The sequence below is a fragment of the Cheilinus undulatus genome, linkage group 5 (assembly GCF_018320785.1).
Source record: "Cheilinus undulatus linkage group 5, ASM1832078v1, whole genome shotgun sequence".
Taxonomy (NCBI): Eukaryota; Metazoa; Chordata; class Actinopteri; order Labriformes; family Labridae; genus Cheilinus; species Cheilinus undulatus.
In genome coordinates this window covers 10,998,406-11,014,634 of record NC_054869.1, presented here as the reverse complement: position 1 = coordinate 11,014,634, position 16,229 = coordinate 10,998,406, and the positions used below count along the sequence as shown (strand labels likewise).

Sequence of the window (16,229 nt, the reverse complement as noted above, 5' to 3'; positions counted from 1 at the left end):
GAATGAGGATTGGCAGGCTGCTGCCACACTAAGACAGCAATTGCAAGTAATCGACCTGTTTCAGTTCGACAAGACCAAGACTACTGTATGAGCCTCTCTTGTCTGGCAGACTACAGTAATGTCCTTTTGTAATTCTCTCCTCACCATCGTTCTTCTTTGGCATTATCATCATCAATGTCTTCATGATCGCTGGATGATTCCTCTTGCCCTCTTGCTGGCTGACTGGCCTTGTGGTGTCTCCCCTCTTCAACATTGCTGGACTTATGGAGCAGATTTAAACAGGAGGAGGAGGAGAACATGGCCGTCTCCCCCATGCAGATCGTTGTATTTTTCTCTTATATTACTGAGCGGGTTCCGGCCACACAGCGATCAACTTCAGTAGCCTTTCCCTGCCTCTCTTACTTCGACTTTTCCCTGTTTCTGCTTCTCTCTCTTGATCTCTCATTTTCTCTGGCTTTGTCAAACTGCCTCTGCCTCCCTCTCTCGCTTACTCCCTCTGTTTTGTTTCCTAAGCTTTTTCCTCTTCTAGGATAGCTTATTGCATTACCGTTCCAACATTTTCTGACGCAGCCGCTCTCCGGCCCTGCAAATTGAACACTGTCTGTCTCTCTGTTGCCACACATATTCGTATACACACAGATGAGCGTCAATCCCAAAGAGAAACACGGCGCAGCCTAAGCTGTCTCAGGAAAGGAGAGGAGAAGTAGAGCATTAGGTCACGTGACCAGGGAGTGCCAATGAGCGAGAGGGAGAGCAGTGAGCAAGTGAGGTAGGAAACACATGTGGCGATTACGTAGCTGCGTCGTCATCATCAACATCAGCATCATCAGCGTGTCCCACCGGGTTGTTTGCCTTCACCACTGTGTTGGATGACATAACGTGCCCACTCTCTGCTATCGCCACCACCATACACCAACGGACACTCAAAAATCATGCTCTTCCTTTCACTTGATTCACTCATGCTCGCCTACTCCCCCCTGGCTGCAATGACACTGCATTTCAAGCTCATGCCCTGACTTAACCCCTGAATCACATGTTCTCCACGCACAGTTCCTCATTTCAAAGAACTAATGATCACAATTTGCTTTTTCTATACTCTCACACTCCGAATCTTTCATACTTTATCTCACCCGGCTCGAATACATATGCCGAAATAAATATTTATCAAAGCTAAGATTAGGGAGGCTTAATAGAACTCGAAAACATGCAATCATCACAGCTATATCCAATAGAAATACGGCAGGAATAAATGACAGAAAAAGGCTGCAAAGCTTTCGTTTTCAGACAAGCGTCGAGAAAAAGTACCAGAAACATAAGCTTAACTTGTGACCAGTATTACCATAACCCACAATCCCACGTTGTGAAAGACCAGCTGAGTGACTTTATCACAGTCCACATGCACCGCTGAGTAAAACAGAGAAGTAGGATGTGACCAAAACTTCAACAAAAAAGAAGGAAGCTGTTTAACAGAAAACTCAGAAAAAGGTTACACAACACTTTAAACTAACTGCGTGTAGGTAAGAATATACAATGGTAATTTTGAGTCAAACACACATGATGACTCAAAACAATGAACAAAAATATCTACATATCATCAATTCAGCCAATTTTGAAAATCAACTCAAACAGAATTAGTAAAAACAAATAAAAACAAAGGACATGTAAAGTAAGTAAGCTAAATAGAGAGGCAACATATGATATGAATGTTCTGGTTATGTCTAGATCCTGAGATCACCTTCACATTTTAAGTTACTTTTCAACTAGATAACAACTTTAGAGATTACATTTTAACTGACAGGCATTCAGTGTCCTATAAAGTCACTTCACATGACAACAACACCTCAAACTTCTGAAATCCCAAGCAAAACTTTGAAGTGAGTGAAATGAAAAGCATGAACCAGTATGTGACAAACTTACGGTAAACCTGCTGTAACCCGGCATTGAGAGAACAGAAGATAAAACAGAGGCTCCGATTCTCACATTGATCGCCACATCTCAGAATTGAGTCAAATTATCGTCCAAATGAGTTGTTTCACGCCCTCATCTCTCTCTCTATCCATCCCTCTTACTTTTCTGTCTCTTGCTCACTGTTTCTCAGCAGCACAGAGGAAAGGTCTAGGTAGTAGGAGGGATGACTGACAACAAAAGTCCATCCTCAGCCGTGTGTGTTGGGTTAGCTTGCATGACTAAGCCTGAGTCATCTTTCTCTCTTCTTTTCAACAAAGTCCTTGCATGAAACGCTCACACAACCAAATGAGGCTTTTACATTGAACGAGCACATCAGGAGTGGGAGGTTAGTGTGTGTTTGAGGTTCAGTTTTGTGATAAAGAAGCGCTTGTTCTCTTTCAAGGGCACCACGTGGGGGAAATCTGTCAAGGAAGCCATTTAACTACAACAGATCCGTGGTAATTTTGCCAAGAAAGAATATGATGACAAATGTTTGACAACAGCCTCTTTTCCATAACAAAGACAAATGGAAACTGGACAAAAATAGTTCATTGATAGTAACAACTCTGACAAAATGTATGTTTAGTTTTCAATATCATTACCAATGACAATATGAGTCAAGACTAAATGTTTGTGGTCAGCCGCAAAAACTTATAGTACCTCTTCACATTTTGTTTACTCTGTCAACATACAAGCATAGGTGATGTTACAGATCAAGAGGAGTGTATACTGTATATGAATGTATGCATTTGTGTGTGAAGCAGAATAGTAGAGCGCATAAGCAGGGTAGTATTTGCATTATATATAACTAGAAACCTCATTTTTGGGTTGAAAATACTCTAGCTGCTGCAGCAAGTACCACTCAGATTCATATTTGCTGCTGTGGGACAGTTAACATGGCCACTCAAAGCAGCTGTGGTAAGATCATCTAAACTTTGTAGCAAGTCCATTAAGGCAGGGGTGTCAAACTCATTTTGGGTCGGGGGGCCGGATCTGCTCCAATGAGACGTTCTGCGGACTGGGCTATTTTCTTTATCACATATATATATATAGATATAGATAGATAGATATATCTATATCTATATCTATATATATATATATAAATATATAAATAAACACACAAGGGTATATTAGCTAATTTAGACAGCTTCTTGCAAGTAATCTAAACAGGTTAGGCATAAATATGCTTTCCTTGTTTCATATGGCAATTTACTTTCAGTTTTTTTTTTTTTTTTACTTTTTTAAGACCCACTGATGCTAAACCTACAAGACTGGAATATTCATTATAAATATACATTCAGCATGGCTGTTTATGGCTTTAAAATGGCAAACTGTTCACAAAATCTAATCTGATCCTTATTTCACCTGGCCTGGAATCAGTTGACAGAGTCCAGAGAGGAGATAAAGGAGAGAAAAGAGGGTAAAGACAGGAGAGAGAGAGAGAGGGGGGAGGGAGAAGGATCCTGCTGAGTGAAAACTTGATTTTTAAGCACATGTCTGAGTCCCAGCAGTCGTTCTTCTGCATGTCCATTCTCTCTGAATCCCCCAACATCTGTGCACGCGTCATAAACGCGGCCATCTCCATGCATAAATTTGATGCTTTTTAGCACTGCACCAAGACTAAAAATGCAGACTTCACCTGTCATAGAACAGCCTGTGTTCAGATTAGGATTAAATGTTCAGTTATAAAGAATGTGTTTTATCATTATGAGAGGATTTTTTACCATTTGATGAGACCTAGAGTTAAATATGCTACAGGATTTATAAACGATATCCCATTCAAACGTAAGTGATCAAGACCATAATTGCACTTCTTGTTGACATAAAATTAAATCATATGTAAGCAAATTTAGCTGATATTAGTTAGGCATCACACATTTTTATAATGAGGGATTAAATAAGGCTGGAGATTGAACTGTGTCACTCACCAGAACAGATGCGATGTCTGTGTTTGTGGCTGACAGACAGTTACGCAGGGAAAGTATCTGCAGCTTCAATTTCCTACAGGGATTGATGTTTGGTTTTAAAATGCAAAAACCTCTGATGTTCATTAAGGCCCGAGGAAGGAAACAGGAAAACTGAGGTGCAGACAGGACTCTGTGTTACGTTTTTCATCTTAATCGATAAATGAATCAATTAAAAGAAAATAAATCCTTCTCCTTCAGTCTCAAAAATCATGCAGTCTGTATCAGTGTCTCTTTTGGACAGCGTGTTTGCGGAGCTGAGATGAAGCAGGTGCGCTGCTGTGCGCTTTGTTGTGTATTTTTTTTTATGTTCCTCTCTGCTCTAAAGAGAGTACAACGTACCATATTTACTCATTTATAGTATCATATTATGATCTTTCATTTCCATATTATAGTTAGATCATGAAAAATTAGTGAAAATTTGTATTTCAAACACCTAAGTAAGTAAATATTGAAAATTTAATTTTTTAAAAAATGTCTATCTTTTTCCTAAACGTCTCGTGGGCTGAATGGCACCTGCTGGCAGGCCGGAAGCGGCCCACAGGCCGTAAGTTTGACACCCCTGCATTAAAGGGAAATAGAATGGAAGAATAGAAATCAGCAGCATAAAAGCCAGTAAGGTGATATACAGAAAAAATATGACATGTTGAAAGCTAGTACAGTAAAAAAAAGAAAAAAAAAAACAAACAAAAAAAAACTTTAAGAATCAAAACTTCAGGATAGGATTGGGTGGTATTTATGTTTTATTACAGTCAGACCCTCCCTGAATTTAACCAGGGTATACAGTATTAGCGCCAGGTGTTCAAATATAGCATCATAAAAGCACTTGCCAGCCAGCCGTGCACACGCACGAGTGCCTAAACCTGCAATTTAATAAATCCTTAAACAAAATGCTTTGGGTATAAAAAATAATGACATTTATAGGGCAAGGTTTACAGGCATGCTGGAAGTGATTGATAGTTGAAGAACTGTTCTAACAACTAAGTACATCAGGACAGAGTAGCAAATTAAGTCCCTTGCTTCTTCCTCTTCGTGGATGGCATGCGCACTCTCTTTCCCCTCCTTGATTTAAAAATGTTAATCAACTATTACAAGCAACTTTTATCGATGACAAGCTCCATCCAGCAGCGAGTTTATAAGCAGAAGCTTATAAAAACATCACAGAATACTTAGGAGCCTAAAATAACCACCAAGCACAGATAAACTTGATTTAAATTTAACATAAGGGAAAAAGATAAGTTTAAACATTTCTTAAGACCTTACATGGTTTTAATTGTGTTTGTCTGCAGGATAAAAAAAACTTATTTCTTTCTTACCACTGATCTACACCTATATTATCCCACTCACATTGTCTTGGATCCCATTACAGCTCCATGCACGTTAAACAGTTTGGCTTTAACAGTTTGACTAGAGAGGACCGAACCACGGTGCCAGCCCTATGCCAGCCAGCCGTGCTATTGTGTGCAGGGATATATGCACTGGTATATACGTGCACAGTCGTCTTTGCCAAATTGAGCCCGACATCATTAACAGTGATTAAAGAGTTCTTTAATCATGTTTTCAACCCAAAGTTGCCACCAGTCAGTGTTGATTTCACTAACTAAAACCACTACTTAAAATGTTAATCAACTACCTTTATCAAATGAGGGAGAATAGACTAAGGGCCAATCCTATTTCTACCCCTTAGCCCTTCCCCTTCGTCTACCCCTTGAAACAGAGTGGTAAGAGGTAGGGGTAAAACCTTACCTTAAGAAATGAGACACCACTTGATTGCTGTTCATCATCACACATTGCCGATGAATAGTGCATCAACAGAGGTGACAGTTAAGCTTTGACCATCTCGTTCATACTATGGATCTCCGTGTTGAACTTCTCCATTTATTTATACAGTTAATAGCTCTGGTTTACATGTATACATACTGAAAACACAATAAAGTCCCATCCCTAGTAGTAAAAGATTCAATATTTGAGAAAGCCTCGATTTTTTTTCGATAATCATTTATAAATGTCCAAAATATTTACTTTTACAGGCCTCCTACGTCGTCTGTTGTGCCATTTCACAAATGAAGTGCATGGAGGGAAACTCAACATACCCCTTGGTTTCAAGTGCAGTCCTGGAAAATCTTCGTTTCAAGGGCTACATAACCCTTGGCCCTTAGCCCTGGACCTCAATTCAAAGGACACTTGGGACACTCCTTCACCTAACGTGAACTTGCAAAACCAAGGGGAAGGGTTGAGAGAAGGGCTAAGGGGTAGAAATGGGATTGAACCTTAGACTACCTAAACAAAATGATCGTCGGTGATAAAAACTCTGACAAAAAGTAAGTTTAGTTTTTGACTGCTGGCCATTCAAAATCCATGTTTCTCTACATTGCTTATAAGGTTGGAAAAAATTATTTTCATCAGTGTATGTTAAATAAATGTAAGTATTGAAGGTACAAAAATATATGCATTTTACAGTAATATAGAAATATAGTTTTACAATCTTGCTGATTGAAATAGTTCCTAGAGAAAAAACATTGTGACTAAAAGTAAAGACTAAAATGTAAGGACCTTTATTGACCAAAACTGGACTAAATGTTTTTGAGTTTCTTTCAACTTAGAACAAAATTTTCAGGAGCTAAATGTAGCTAAAACTAAAGAGCATTTTCATCTAAAGACTTAGATTCAATTTAAAATAGCTGCCAAAATTAACTGTTCCTGTAAGATGCTATTGGTGCTATTAGTTTACTGTTCTGTTTACATTTGATTAAAGAACATTATGGCAGCAAGGCTGTAGCCATGAAGCACAGCTACAGAGGCAGCAGTGGCAGATGGCTATGTTACTGGTCAGACAGAGCATTAACCAGGCGTTGTGGACTCATCATTGTCTTAAGGCTAAGTCTACATGCTGCCAAAATTAACACTGCTCCAGATAAATCCCCTCTTATCAGTGGGAGAATTTGTGCCAATTAGGTATTAAAATGCATCCATAAGCATCAAGGTCATGACGTCAGGGTCTTTTCCCGTCCTCCCATCTCTTCCTGTTGGCTGACTCCACCTCCCTTAACCACTAGTCCCCTCCACCTCCATTACACCCCCCAACCCATATTGCCCTGCAGTCTAATGGCATCAAGGTCATCTGATCTGACACACTCTGTGACTCTCTCCTTCCCCCCTCTCCCTCTTTTTCTCTCCCTGTCCCTTTATCTTAAACTGTCTTTCACTCTTCCTGCCCACCCATTGCTCCCTGCACACAAGCCTGTTTCTCATCACATGCGCACACCAACGACAAATGCAGAGGCACGCTTTAAAGATTTTTCCCCCCGCACACATGCATGCTAGTATGCATACAGTATTGGATTGTTCTCCGGGGTCACTGGGTTTATTGGTGGGCAGGACGAAAGGCTGCAGCGCTGCACTGAGCAGAGTGGAAGCAGCACAAAGTGGTTCAGCCTGGATAAACAAAAAGGATCATTTCTTCATGGAATCTCTTATTACTATGACTATTCAGTCATTTTTTCACATATTTTTGTCTTTTTATAAACTAAACAGACAACAATATGGATGTTTATGTTAGTGATATCATTAATCTTTATTAGGTGTAGAATTAAAACTGACTTTATTTTTGTACATTGAAGGCAGGGAAACACAATATCATGGAGGTGGCAGTAGCACAAAATCTAAGCACTCTGGTTGCGAACCAGAGTCACTGGTAGCTGGAGTGATGCCAGTTCCATTCCTTCATCTTACTGAGATGCCCTTGAGCAGGTATCATGGACCCTCAACTGCTCTGGCAGCACTCTTTTGTAGGCAGAAGCCCCTAACTCAGACATCTCCATTAACGCATGCCCATAGGATCCTGTTTGTGCATGAGCATGAATTTCAGCTAACCTTGTAAAGCAGATGGATTGGCTGGATCCTATGTCTGTCATCAGGCAGGAAAAAAATTTGGGCGCATTCACACCAGAGCTGTCTGCTCCACTTTAAATGAACTCTAGTCTGCTTTCCCAGATAGTCCGGTTTGTTTGGAGTGGTGTGAAAGCTCATACAAACTCGGGTCCAAACCAAACAAGTGGACTCTGGTTCTCTTAAAAACAGGCAGGTTTGGGTTCGCTTCCAAAGGAACCCCGGTGCAGTTTGTTTGAGGTATGAAAGCAAAGTGACCAACTTTTGAACCAAAGACAGGAAGTGGCATAAAGCATAATGATTTATGGATTTATATAGTATGTGATTTAATACGCTCAAATACATGTCAGTATCTCGCTTGGCTCTGTGTAGCCATAGCAACAGGTCGTAGTCTCTCGTTCACATGTTGGCTCAACTTCTTCTTTGGTACAGATTCATTCGTCTCGTAAAGAAAGACATGCTGAACAGCCTGCTGCCTTATTGGCTGCCCGTAATTTGCCAATGCAAAAGCAAAAATCCCAAGACAGCATAAATTTTGTGTTGCTTGATTGTTTATGTGGGGAAAAAGACTGGTGAACAGAAATGGATTTCTGGTTTCATCTTCTTCTTCGTCTCCTTTTCTTCTCCACTACTCTTTGTTTAAGACAACAGCACCACAAATGTATAATGGTTTGACGTTAAACAGACGGTTTGGTTTGTTCAATCAAGTGCAATGTGAATGCAAACCAAAACATAGGAAAGTGCAATTTGAACAACAAATTAAAATTAAAATTTTGCAATTAAAACGACCTTAATCTGAAATGTGTGTGCTAGGTCTGAGAAAGACAGACCAATCAGCATTATTTGAGGAGAACAGAGTGGTAGTTGCAGGTGTGGTTCAGTTGTACTGCAAGCCAGTAAACAATGGCTGCCAGTGAGGCATTTACCTCAGATGTAGTGGTAGTGGCAACTTTATTTTAACCAGAACCAGACAACATTTATTTATTTAAAGAGGAGCTAAGAACCACATTGAAAGTGTTTTTGGAAGAAAAGAAGGTAAGTGTACCCATTAAGCCCACCAAAATCTAAGTTCACGTATTTTTCATAGATACTAAGATGGTTTATAAACATGATCATTAGTTAAAATGAAGGATTAATCTCTCTTTTGAAAGTACATTTATTTACTTATGCATATTTTAAAGAAAAAAAAAGAAATTTTATGAATAAAGTCAAAAGTCTGGCATAGGCCTAAGTACCATTTAAGCCCACGTGTGTTCCAAATAAGCCCACAACCACATTTACTTACAGAAATATACAAATGTATCATATTTTTCAGGTAGTAAACACATATTCATTCAGTAACATGTTACACATGTTAAACAAAATTGATTTTTTGAACTTGGATTTAATGTTTGGCTTGTAAAAATGGACCACCACAAACATGACTAAGTATGCCTAAAAATAATTTTCATTGGTTTCAGTATTTAACATTTCATTGAACATTTTATTTAATACTTACAAAATTTGATTCAATATTGACAAAATAAAAAAATGTATTCGTTTTTAAAAGAATTAAATGACATTATAGTGCATCAACTATATCTCATTGAACTTGGATTTAATGTTTGGCTTGTAACTATGATGATTTTAGGACAGTTGCTGTAATTCTTCCTTTTTGTTGGCATTTTTCTCACTGTAAACAAATTATTATGCAAAATTAACTGACATAACAATTCTTCTGGGCAGTGTGTGATCTGTGATGTACTCGTGTTAATGAAGTTAGTACAACAACATCCAACACAGGATTACAGTGAAAAGCTATCAAAAATTTCATTATTTCCTATTGAAACACATAAGGTGGGCTTAAATGGAACACACTGGGCTTAAATGGTTCTACAGTGACTTCCAGGGAAATAAAGATAATATTTTCCTACCAAAATGAAACAAATATATAAAGAAATGCCTGTAGCCTAAAAATGATGTAAAACTTTCCAACATAGTTATTCCTCTTTTGCCAAACTTTCTGAATTATCAAGGAATTCTTGTTCAAAGTTAGCTTACACTAGCTGTTTTTTGGGTCACTGTACCATTTAAGCCCACCTTGGAAAAAATACATTTTTTGAAAATATTTCACCCACCCTAACCATTTTTTGTGTCTGAATTTGAAGATTTATGTAAAATGAATCAGAAAACACTTTGTGTACTTATCATTTTTAATCCTTAAGCAGTGTATCTATCAGTAGGGCTACATGTATTGACTAGTAATTCACTCGCTATGCTAGCTAGCATGACTCATCTTTTCACATAAAAATAAATAGTAAAAAATGACAAAAAACTACTTGTTTATACACAAAAAAACAAATCAATTATCTCTTGAATTACATAATATGAGTGTATTTACCAAGTCAGTGGCTGAAAATAGTTGAGGGGTCCCAAAACACCAAAGTTTTGAGGCGATTTTATCTGAGCCTCCTTGAGACTGCACAAATGTAGGCAAGCCTTTTTCAGTATCGATAAATGTGATTGGTGTCAAACAAAAACTGACATAAAATTAAGGAATTGTGTGATTCGACAAAATAATGTATAACATTAGACAGGCCCCTCTTGTTTTTTAAAATTGACTTCAAAGATGCAAGTGGGCTTAAATGGTGCCTGGGCTTAATGGATATGCTTACCTGATGTCTCTGCTCTTCTCCCTAACGGCGTCACCAAGAGATTGGGGCCTTGTTTACACAAAAACGTTCTGCTTTGTTTTACATTTTCATTTTCATATAGTTCCACGTTTAGACAGCAACATTTTGAAAACAATCTCTGTCTACACAAGACCGCAGGAAACACAAAAACACTGTAGTAAAGGGATTTAATGCACAACTGATCTGTCTGTACACCAAGGAAAGTGCTGCACAGTCACTGTTTTTTGTGTGTTTTTGATAATGTGTAACATTTCTACACACATATGGGTAACCAAGAGTATTTCGTCATTAAATCCTCCTCCTCATCACCACGGTAGCGCGGCAGCAAGATTTCATTGCAAATATAAACACAAAAATGCTTTGCTAGACAAGTCTTGTTAAAACGAAGATATCCTTAAGACTGTTTAATTTCCCGGGGACACTTTTTTCACCTACAGCCTTTAATTTCTCGTAGATTTTTTCAGAGTGCAGTGTTTTCAGTTTTTAGTTTTCAGAACAGTATTTCCCCTTTTTCAATTTTATCTGCTTCTTAGAAGTGATTACAGCCTTTATTTTTTTTACTTTAACACGAAAGCTTCAATCCTGTCTCCTCCATCAGCTGCGCAATGATGTACAGCCGATGGAGAAGGAGATAGGAGAGTCTATGTGCAAAAGTTTCCGTATTAAAACTTTAAGATAAAAGATAAAGCCTACATCAATTCCAAGAAGCAGATATATTTGAAAAAAGGGAAAATATAAATATTATTCTGAAAAGGGTCCAGCTGCGCTCATACGCAGCACTGCTCTTCATGAGAAAATCCACGAGAAAGTAGGAGCTGAATTTGTCTGTGGAAAATTAATTATTCTCAGCGGCTATCTATGTTGCCCATAGCATGACTTTATCTAAAGAAACTGGCATTGATAACCCTCCAAATTAGAATAATGTGTCCCCTTTTTTAATTCAGCTGTCTGTGGCAACCTGAATCGGAGGTAACTACTCCAGACGGCTTGGGTCGATCTGCCACGGCTTGGTTTAGAGTGCTACGACAATCGTGCTTGACAGATGACTGCAGCTGTAGAGCTCATGTGCATTTTCATTTTCCCAGTTTACATGAAGAGGGAGACAGGGGCGTTTTGAAAAACTTTCATTCTGGAGTCTGTTTCCAAATTCTTCTGTTTTCAGGCACCAAAATGCCATTCTCATGTAAAGTGACAGCCAAAATGCTACAAAGTTTTGTGTTTCCCACTGAAAACTGTCACCAACTGGCTTCATTGAAAGTGAAGCCTGTTGAACTCACATAATGTAGAGTTTTCTCAACGGGCTCTACATTCCTACTACGTCATATGTCTTGTTGCTCTGTCCAACAAAACTAACTCCAAGATTTCTTTTCAAAGGCTCTTTCCTTTTCAAGCACTTTGTATGGGTGGTTACTCTGATGGATGTGAAACATATCCTATGCAATCATATTTAAAACAGTCTAGCTGGTTTGTTAGGTTATACTTCAGCCAATGTGTGTTGTATGTCCTCAAACACAGTATAATCTTTTTAAACTGGCATATTCTGTTTGTTTACTTTTAAGCCTACCCACACTGTTTAATTCATTGTTATAACTTATTACTAACTTGTGTAACTTGTGTATATTGTAGATTAACTTGTTTTTCTTGTTTTAACCTTTTCTTGGAAGGTGACCTTGAGTGCTTTGAAAGGCGCCTATAAATAAAATGCATTATTATTATTATTATAAAAACTGAATTTTCCCTTAAGGGATAAATAAAGTGTATTATTTATTATTGTTGTCAATGCTATAATATCGGTATTGGCAAATAAAATTTTAAGAACGTAATTATCTGTATAACTAGACAGGGAAATGCCAATATATATATATTGCTGAACTTACTGACATATTTTGTAGTATTTCAAGCACTTTATCAGGACTGTCATAGGTTACCACCCTGCAAATCTGTTAAGGAGAATTAATTTTATTTTGAAAGTAAAAGGTACTTAAAAAGGGGGTACATTTTTTAAAAGATTTATTTGGGGACTTTTAGCCTTTATTGTAGAGACAGACAATGGACTGAGGCGTAAAGAGAGATGAGAGAGTAGGGAATGACATGCAGTGAAAGAGCCAAAGGCTGGACTTGAACCCGGACCGCCTGTGTACATGGGGCACGACCTAACCATTAGCCTATCTGCATATTTAGCGTACTACACAGCTCACTAGGTTGTTACAGTGCAGTCTGTAGCTCTCAAAAGGCACAAGATGCTTGTTTTTAATGTTACTGTCAGGAAAACATTTTTTACATCATGTATATGTAATCCACAGAAATCACTTTCAGTTTGTCATTACTGTATGTCTATACCGAAAAAGAAAAGATCAAACGTCTCGTTTAATGTCTGAAAACTAAAAACAATTTCACTATAAGGTTAATAGGCTAATTGTAGTAAAAAAAAAAGACTTAGTGTTCTTCATAATAAAGAAAGCATGATAAAACTAGTACTGGCATCACAATCAGATTTTTAAAAAAGTTCGAAAATGTCAGCTTATCAGAGATCTGCAAAACCCAAATTATTGGCATATCAATTCAAAGGAAAAAAAAAACTGCACACCCCCTGTAAAGACATCAGAGTGTTTGTGTCTCTGCTTTCCATCTGTCTGTCTATAATGAGAACCAGACTGTTAACACATTTATTAAATTATATTTAAAGCATTACCTTGTTATTTTATCCTTGCATCTGTCTGTTTGACTGGTTTTCTCTTTGTCTTTGTTTTCACTGCCATCTGCCCCCAACCCCCCACTCAATGCGCTCCCGGGCAGGATGGTGTTATGTTCAGGGTGTGTTTGGGTGTATATCGTAGTACTGAGTATAGGGTATCAGCCTGAGTCATACCTCCTGACTTTTGGCACGTGCAGGTCGGCACGAATAGCCCAGCTGGGGAAGGCCTACCCCCGCTTCCCCTCCTCACCACTCCTCACAAAAGAGAAAGGGAGGAGAGAGAGAAATAAAAAGAAAGGTGGTGATGGGTGGGGGGCTGTTGGGCAGGGTGGAGCCACAAAAAATAATGAGGAGGAGGAAAAGAGAGAAGAGGGGGGCGCTGCTTTTAAAAGGCAACTCTTTGTGCATGAGGTCGGGACATAAAAAGACAGAGAGGAACATAGCCGGTATACAGGGTATGTTTAATGTGAGGTGATAAAGACAAGGAAAGAGATGAGAGAAAGATGATGATGGAAAACAAGCAAGTGCATATGGCTAGTAATAGTGAAAGTGTGCTGCTACCTGCCAGACTTCTGTCTGTCAAGTCATGAAAAAGAGCTGAGCCATCAAATCTGGTCTGACAATGACGTTATCAGGATGCAGTTATTTCAAAATACAAGAAAAATATATTCAGGTGAAGCACATCACAGATGTGATTATGGTCATCTGAGACAATATCAGGTACTTATTACTGACACTCAGAGAAAACAGATAAAGGGAAAGAAAGAGAGGCTTTCTAAACACTGCACGGTGGCTGGTTGCCAGCGTTGTCTCTCTCAGGACTTGGGCTAAGATTAGCTTCCCATATGTCCAAGTCAGGCATGGAGGGACTTAAAGAGACAGTACCCAGTGCACTCAGAAGGCATGTAGCCACGAAACTATCAAGTTTTAGATCCAAGGTCATAATCTCTTTTTAATTGCTCAAATAAAAGGCATTTTTTAAAGAAAGTAGCAAGTGAGGCTTTGTCTTTAAATAAGATCAATGCTTTCCAGAAATCAGTTCAATGGATGCTTATCTGAGCTACTGGTCAGGCCTCTTTCTTTCATCATTAACATCCACCAATTTTGAGAAATCAGCCCCAAATAAACCCACATATATAGTGCAAATATATTCAGCTCATTTCAATCAATATTTTCATGTGCGTGTATCAATAGTGTGATAAAAACTTCAACAGCTGTGGCACTGTATTACGTAAAACCTGGCATCATAGGGCAACAGTGGGATTCAGGATTTCATAAGCTGTCAGGCCAGTGGGAGCAGCGGAGCAGCCGCCAGAGAGGTGAGAGTTAAAGAGCGCGAGCAACAGCTGAGGGCTCCTCCCCCTTCTTTCTCCATTCATTTTTTATTAACTGCGGCACCAGGCGGCTGACAACCTCCCTCCGACATCAGACACAGATACCACCAACAATGCCAACCAGCCACCGAGCACAGCTCCGCTCCTCGTGCCATGCAGGGTATCGATCCAGCTCGAGGACTGAGTTGCAGGCTGAGTTCAGCCACATTCATTGCAGGAGTATGAGCAGTGCAGCAAGACAGACAGTGCAGAGACAAATATCGGATAACCATCAATCAAAGATAAGACATGACAACAGTGTAGAGTTGATCTTTTTCCTATATATTAATGATTTACATACAAGTGAGCCCATTGTAAGTGACTAAAGTTCCACTGACAGACCGGCTGAGGACAGGAATTTGTAGACTCTTGGCCTGCCTGGCCATGACCAGTAATCACTGATCCTCTATTATCGATTTATTTGCCAACCCCAGATGCATGCACATAAGCTGTTTCATGCCTTGAAAAACAGACAAAGCTTTACAGACAGACTCCTTGCTGAAGCCACTCACACAGATGCAAACACACAAACAAGCTAGGTGCTCTTGAGCAGAAGAGAGAAACATCACAGTGACACTCTAGGATTGTGAGCACTGTCATTTTTGTCAGCTGAGTTAACCTACTTTTTTAAAAATAGGTTGAACTTGTGTCTTCTGCAGGAGCATATCCCATCATTTCACACTCTGGTAGTTCCTGGTCAGTCTACCTTGGATATTTCTGAAAGTAAAGCTAATAATCAAATCCTATTGTGAAAATAAAGGAAATTTTACTTCTTGAACCACACTGTTGAGACCTATGGTTGCTGACTAATGAAATTTGCTCGTAATACTGGGCTCCAACAATCAGAAACATAACTATGACAGGATTGTGCGTAGTGTAGTACTTTTCCCAGAGATCATGAAAAAATTCTAAGGTTGATAACATACAAACCAGTATCTTCCACAGAAGTATGTAGCATAATTTGAGCTCAAAGTAAGTCTTTCTTGGATGATTATGACATTATGGGGAATAATCAAAACCACTAAAGCAGCATAGATAGAACAATGTTGCATCTGTTGTGAAGGAGTAAGAGGGCATGTCTTATCCCGTCCTACTCCCAGCCCTGTCCATGACTTTCTAAAGGCTCATTCTTTTTATTTTTCAGGTAGATGAACCTCAGCTGAAACTCATTACACCTGAAAGGTGTCAGGGAAATTCTTTTAAGACCACGCAGTGCAGAAAAATATTTGCCTATCTAGGCTTTTTTTAACCCAGTGTTGTCTAAATGAGCAGGAAAATCAAGACAGATATGTTGCATCATTAACAAATATAAAAAAAAATATGCTTTCAAACTGGAAACACATTCCTGGTGAAACTTTGTACTACACTGCATCTTTTTAGTGTTTGTATTTTGTTACAAATTTCATAATCACTGAAAAAAAAAGATAGAAAGGTGTGGTTGTCATTCTTAATAGTTAAGTCAAGAACAAAGCAAACCTATGACAACATTGGAGAAGCACAAATTGAGAAACTTAGGGCAGATACAGCTAGCAGCGTTTAAAATACCATTTTAGATAATGCCAACACACTTGTTTGGATTCAGCACTCCCACTTTGCAATAATTTTCCTTGTGTTTGGCCATGAAAACAGATAAGAGTTTTTCCTATCGGTGACTTATTCTGCCTTAAATAAAAACTCTTCTTTGAATCAG

The 16,229-nt window shown here is 38.7% G+C and overlaps 1 protein-coding gene across 5 annotated transcripts in view; it reads right to left on the bottom strand.

Annotated features, from left to right (window-relative positions):
• tet3 (tet methylcytosine dioxygenase 3) overlaps positions 1-16,229 on the bottom strand; it is a 73,585-nt gene that overhangs the window by 40,799 nt on the left and 16,557 nt on the right. Inside the window, exon 1 of one of the 5 annotated variants that reach the window (XM_041786849.1) lies at positions 1,918-2,082. The exons of 2 other annotated variants lie outside the window; for them this stretch is intronic. In XM_041786849.1, coding sequence (XP_041642783.1) covers positions 1,918-1,941 — 24 coding nt within the window. In that variant the 5' untranslated portion in view covers positions 1,942-2,082. Of the gene's footprint in view, positions 1-144; positions 1,042-1,339; positions 1,391-1,917; positions 2,083-16,229 lie in introns of those variants that run through there. 2 more of the 5 variants (XM_041786851.1, XM_041786850.1) reach the window with 2 other exon arrangements.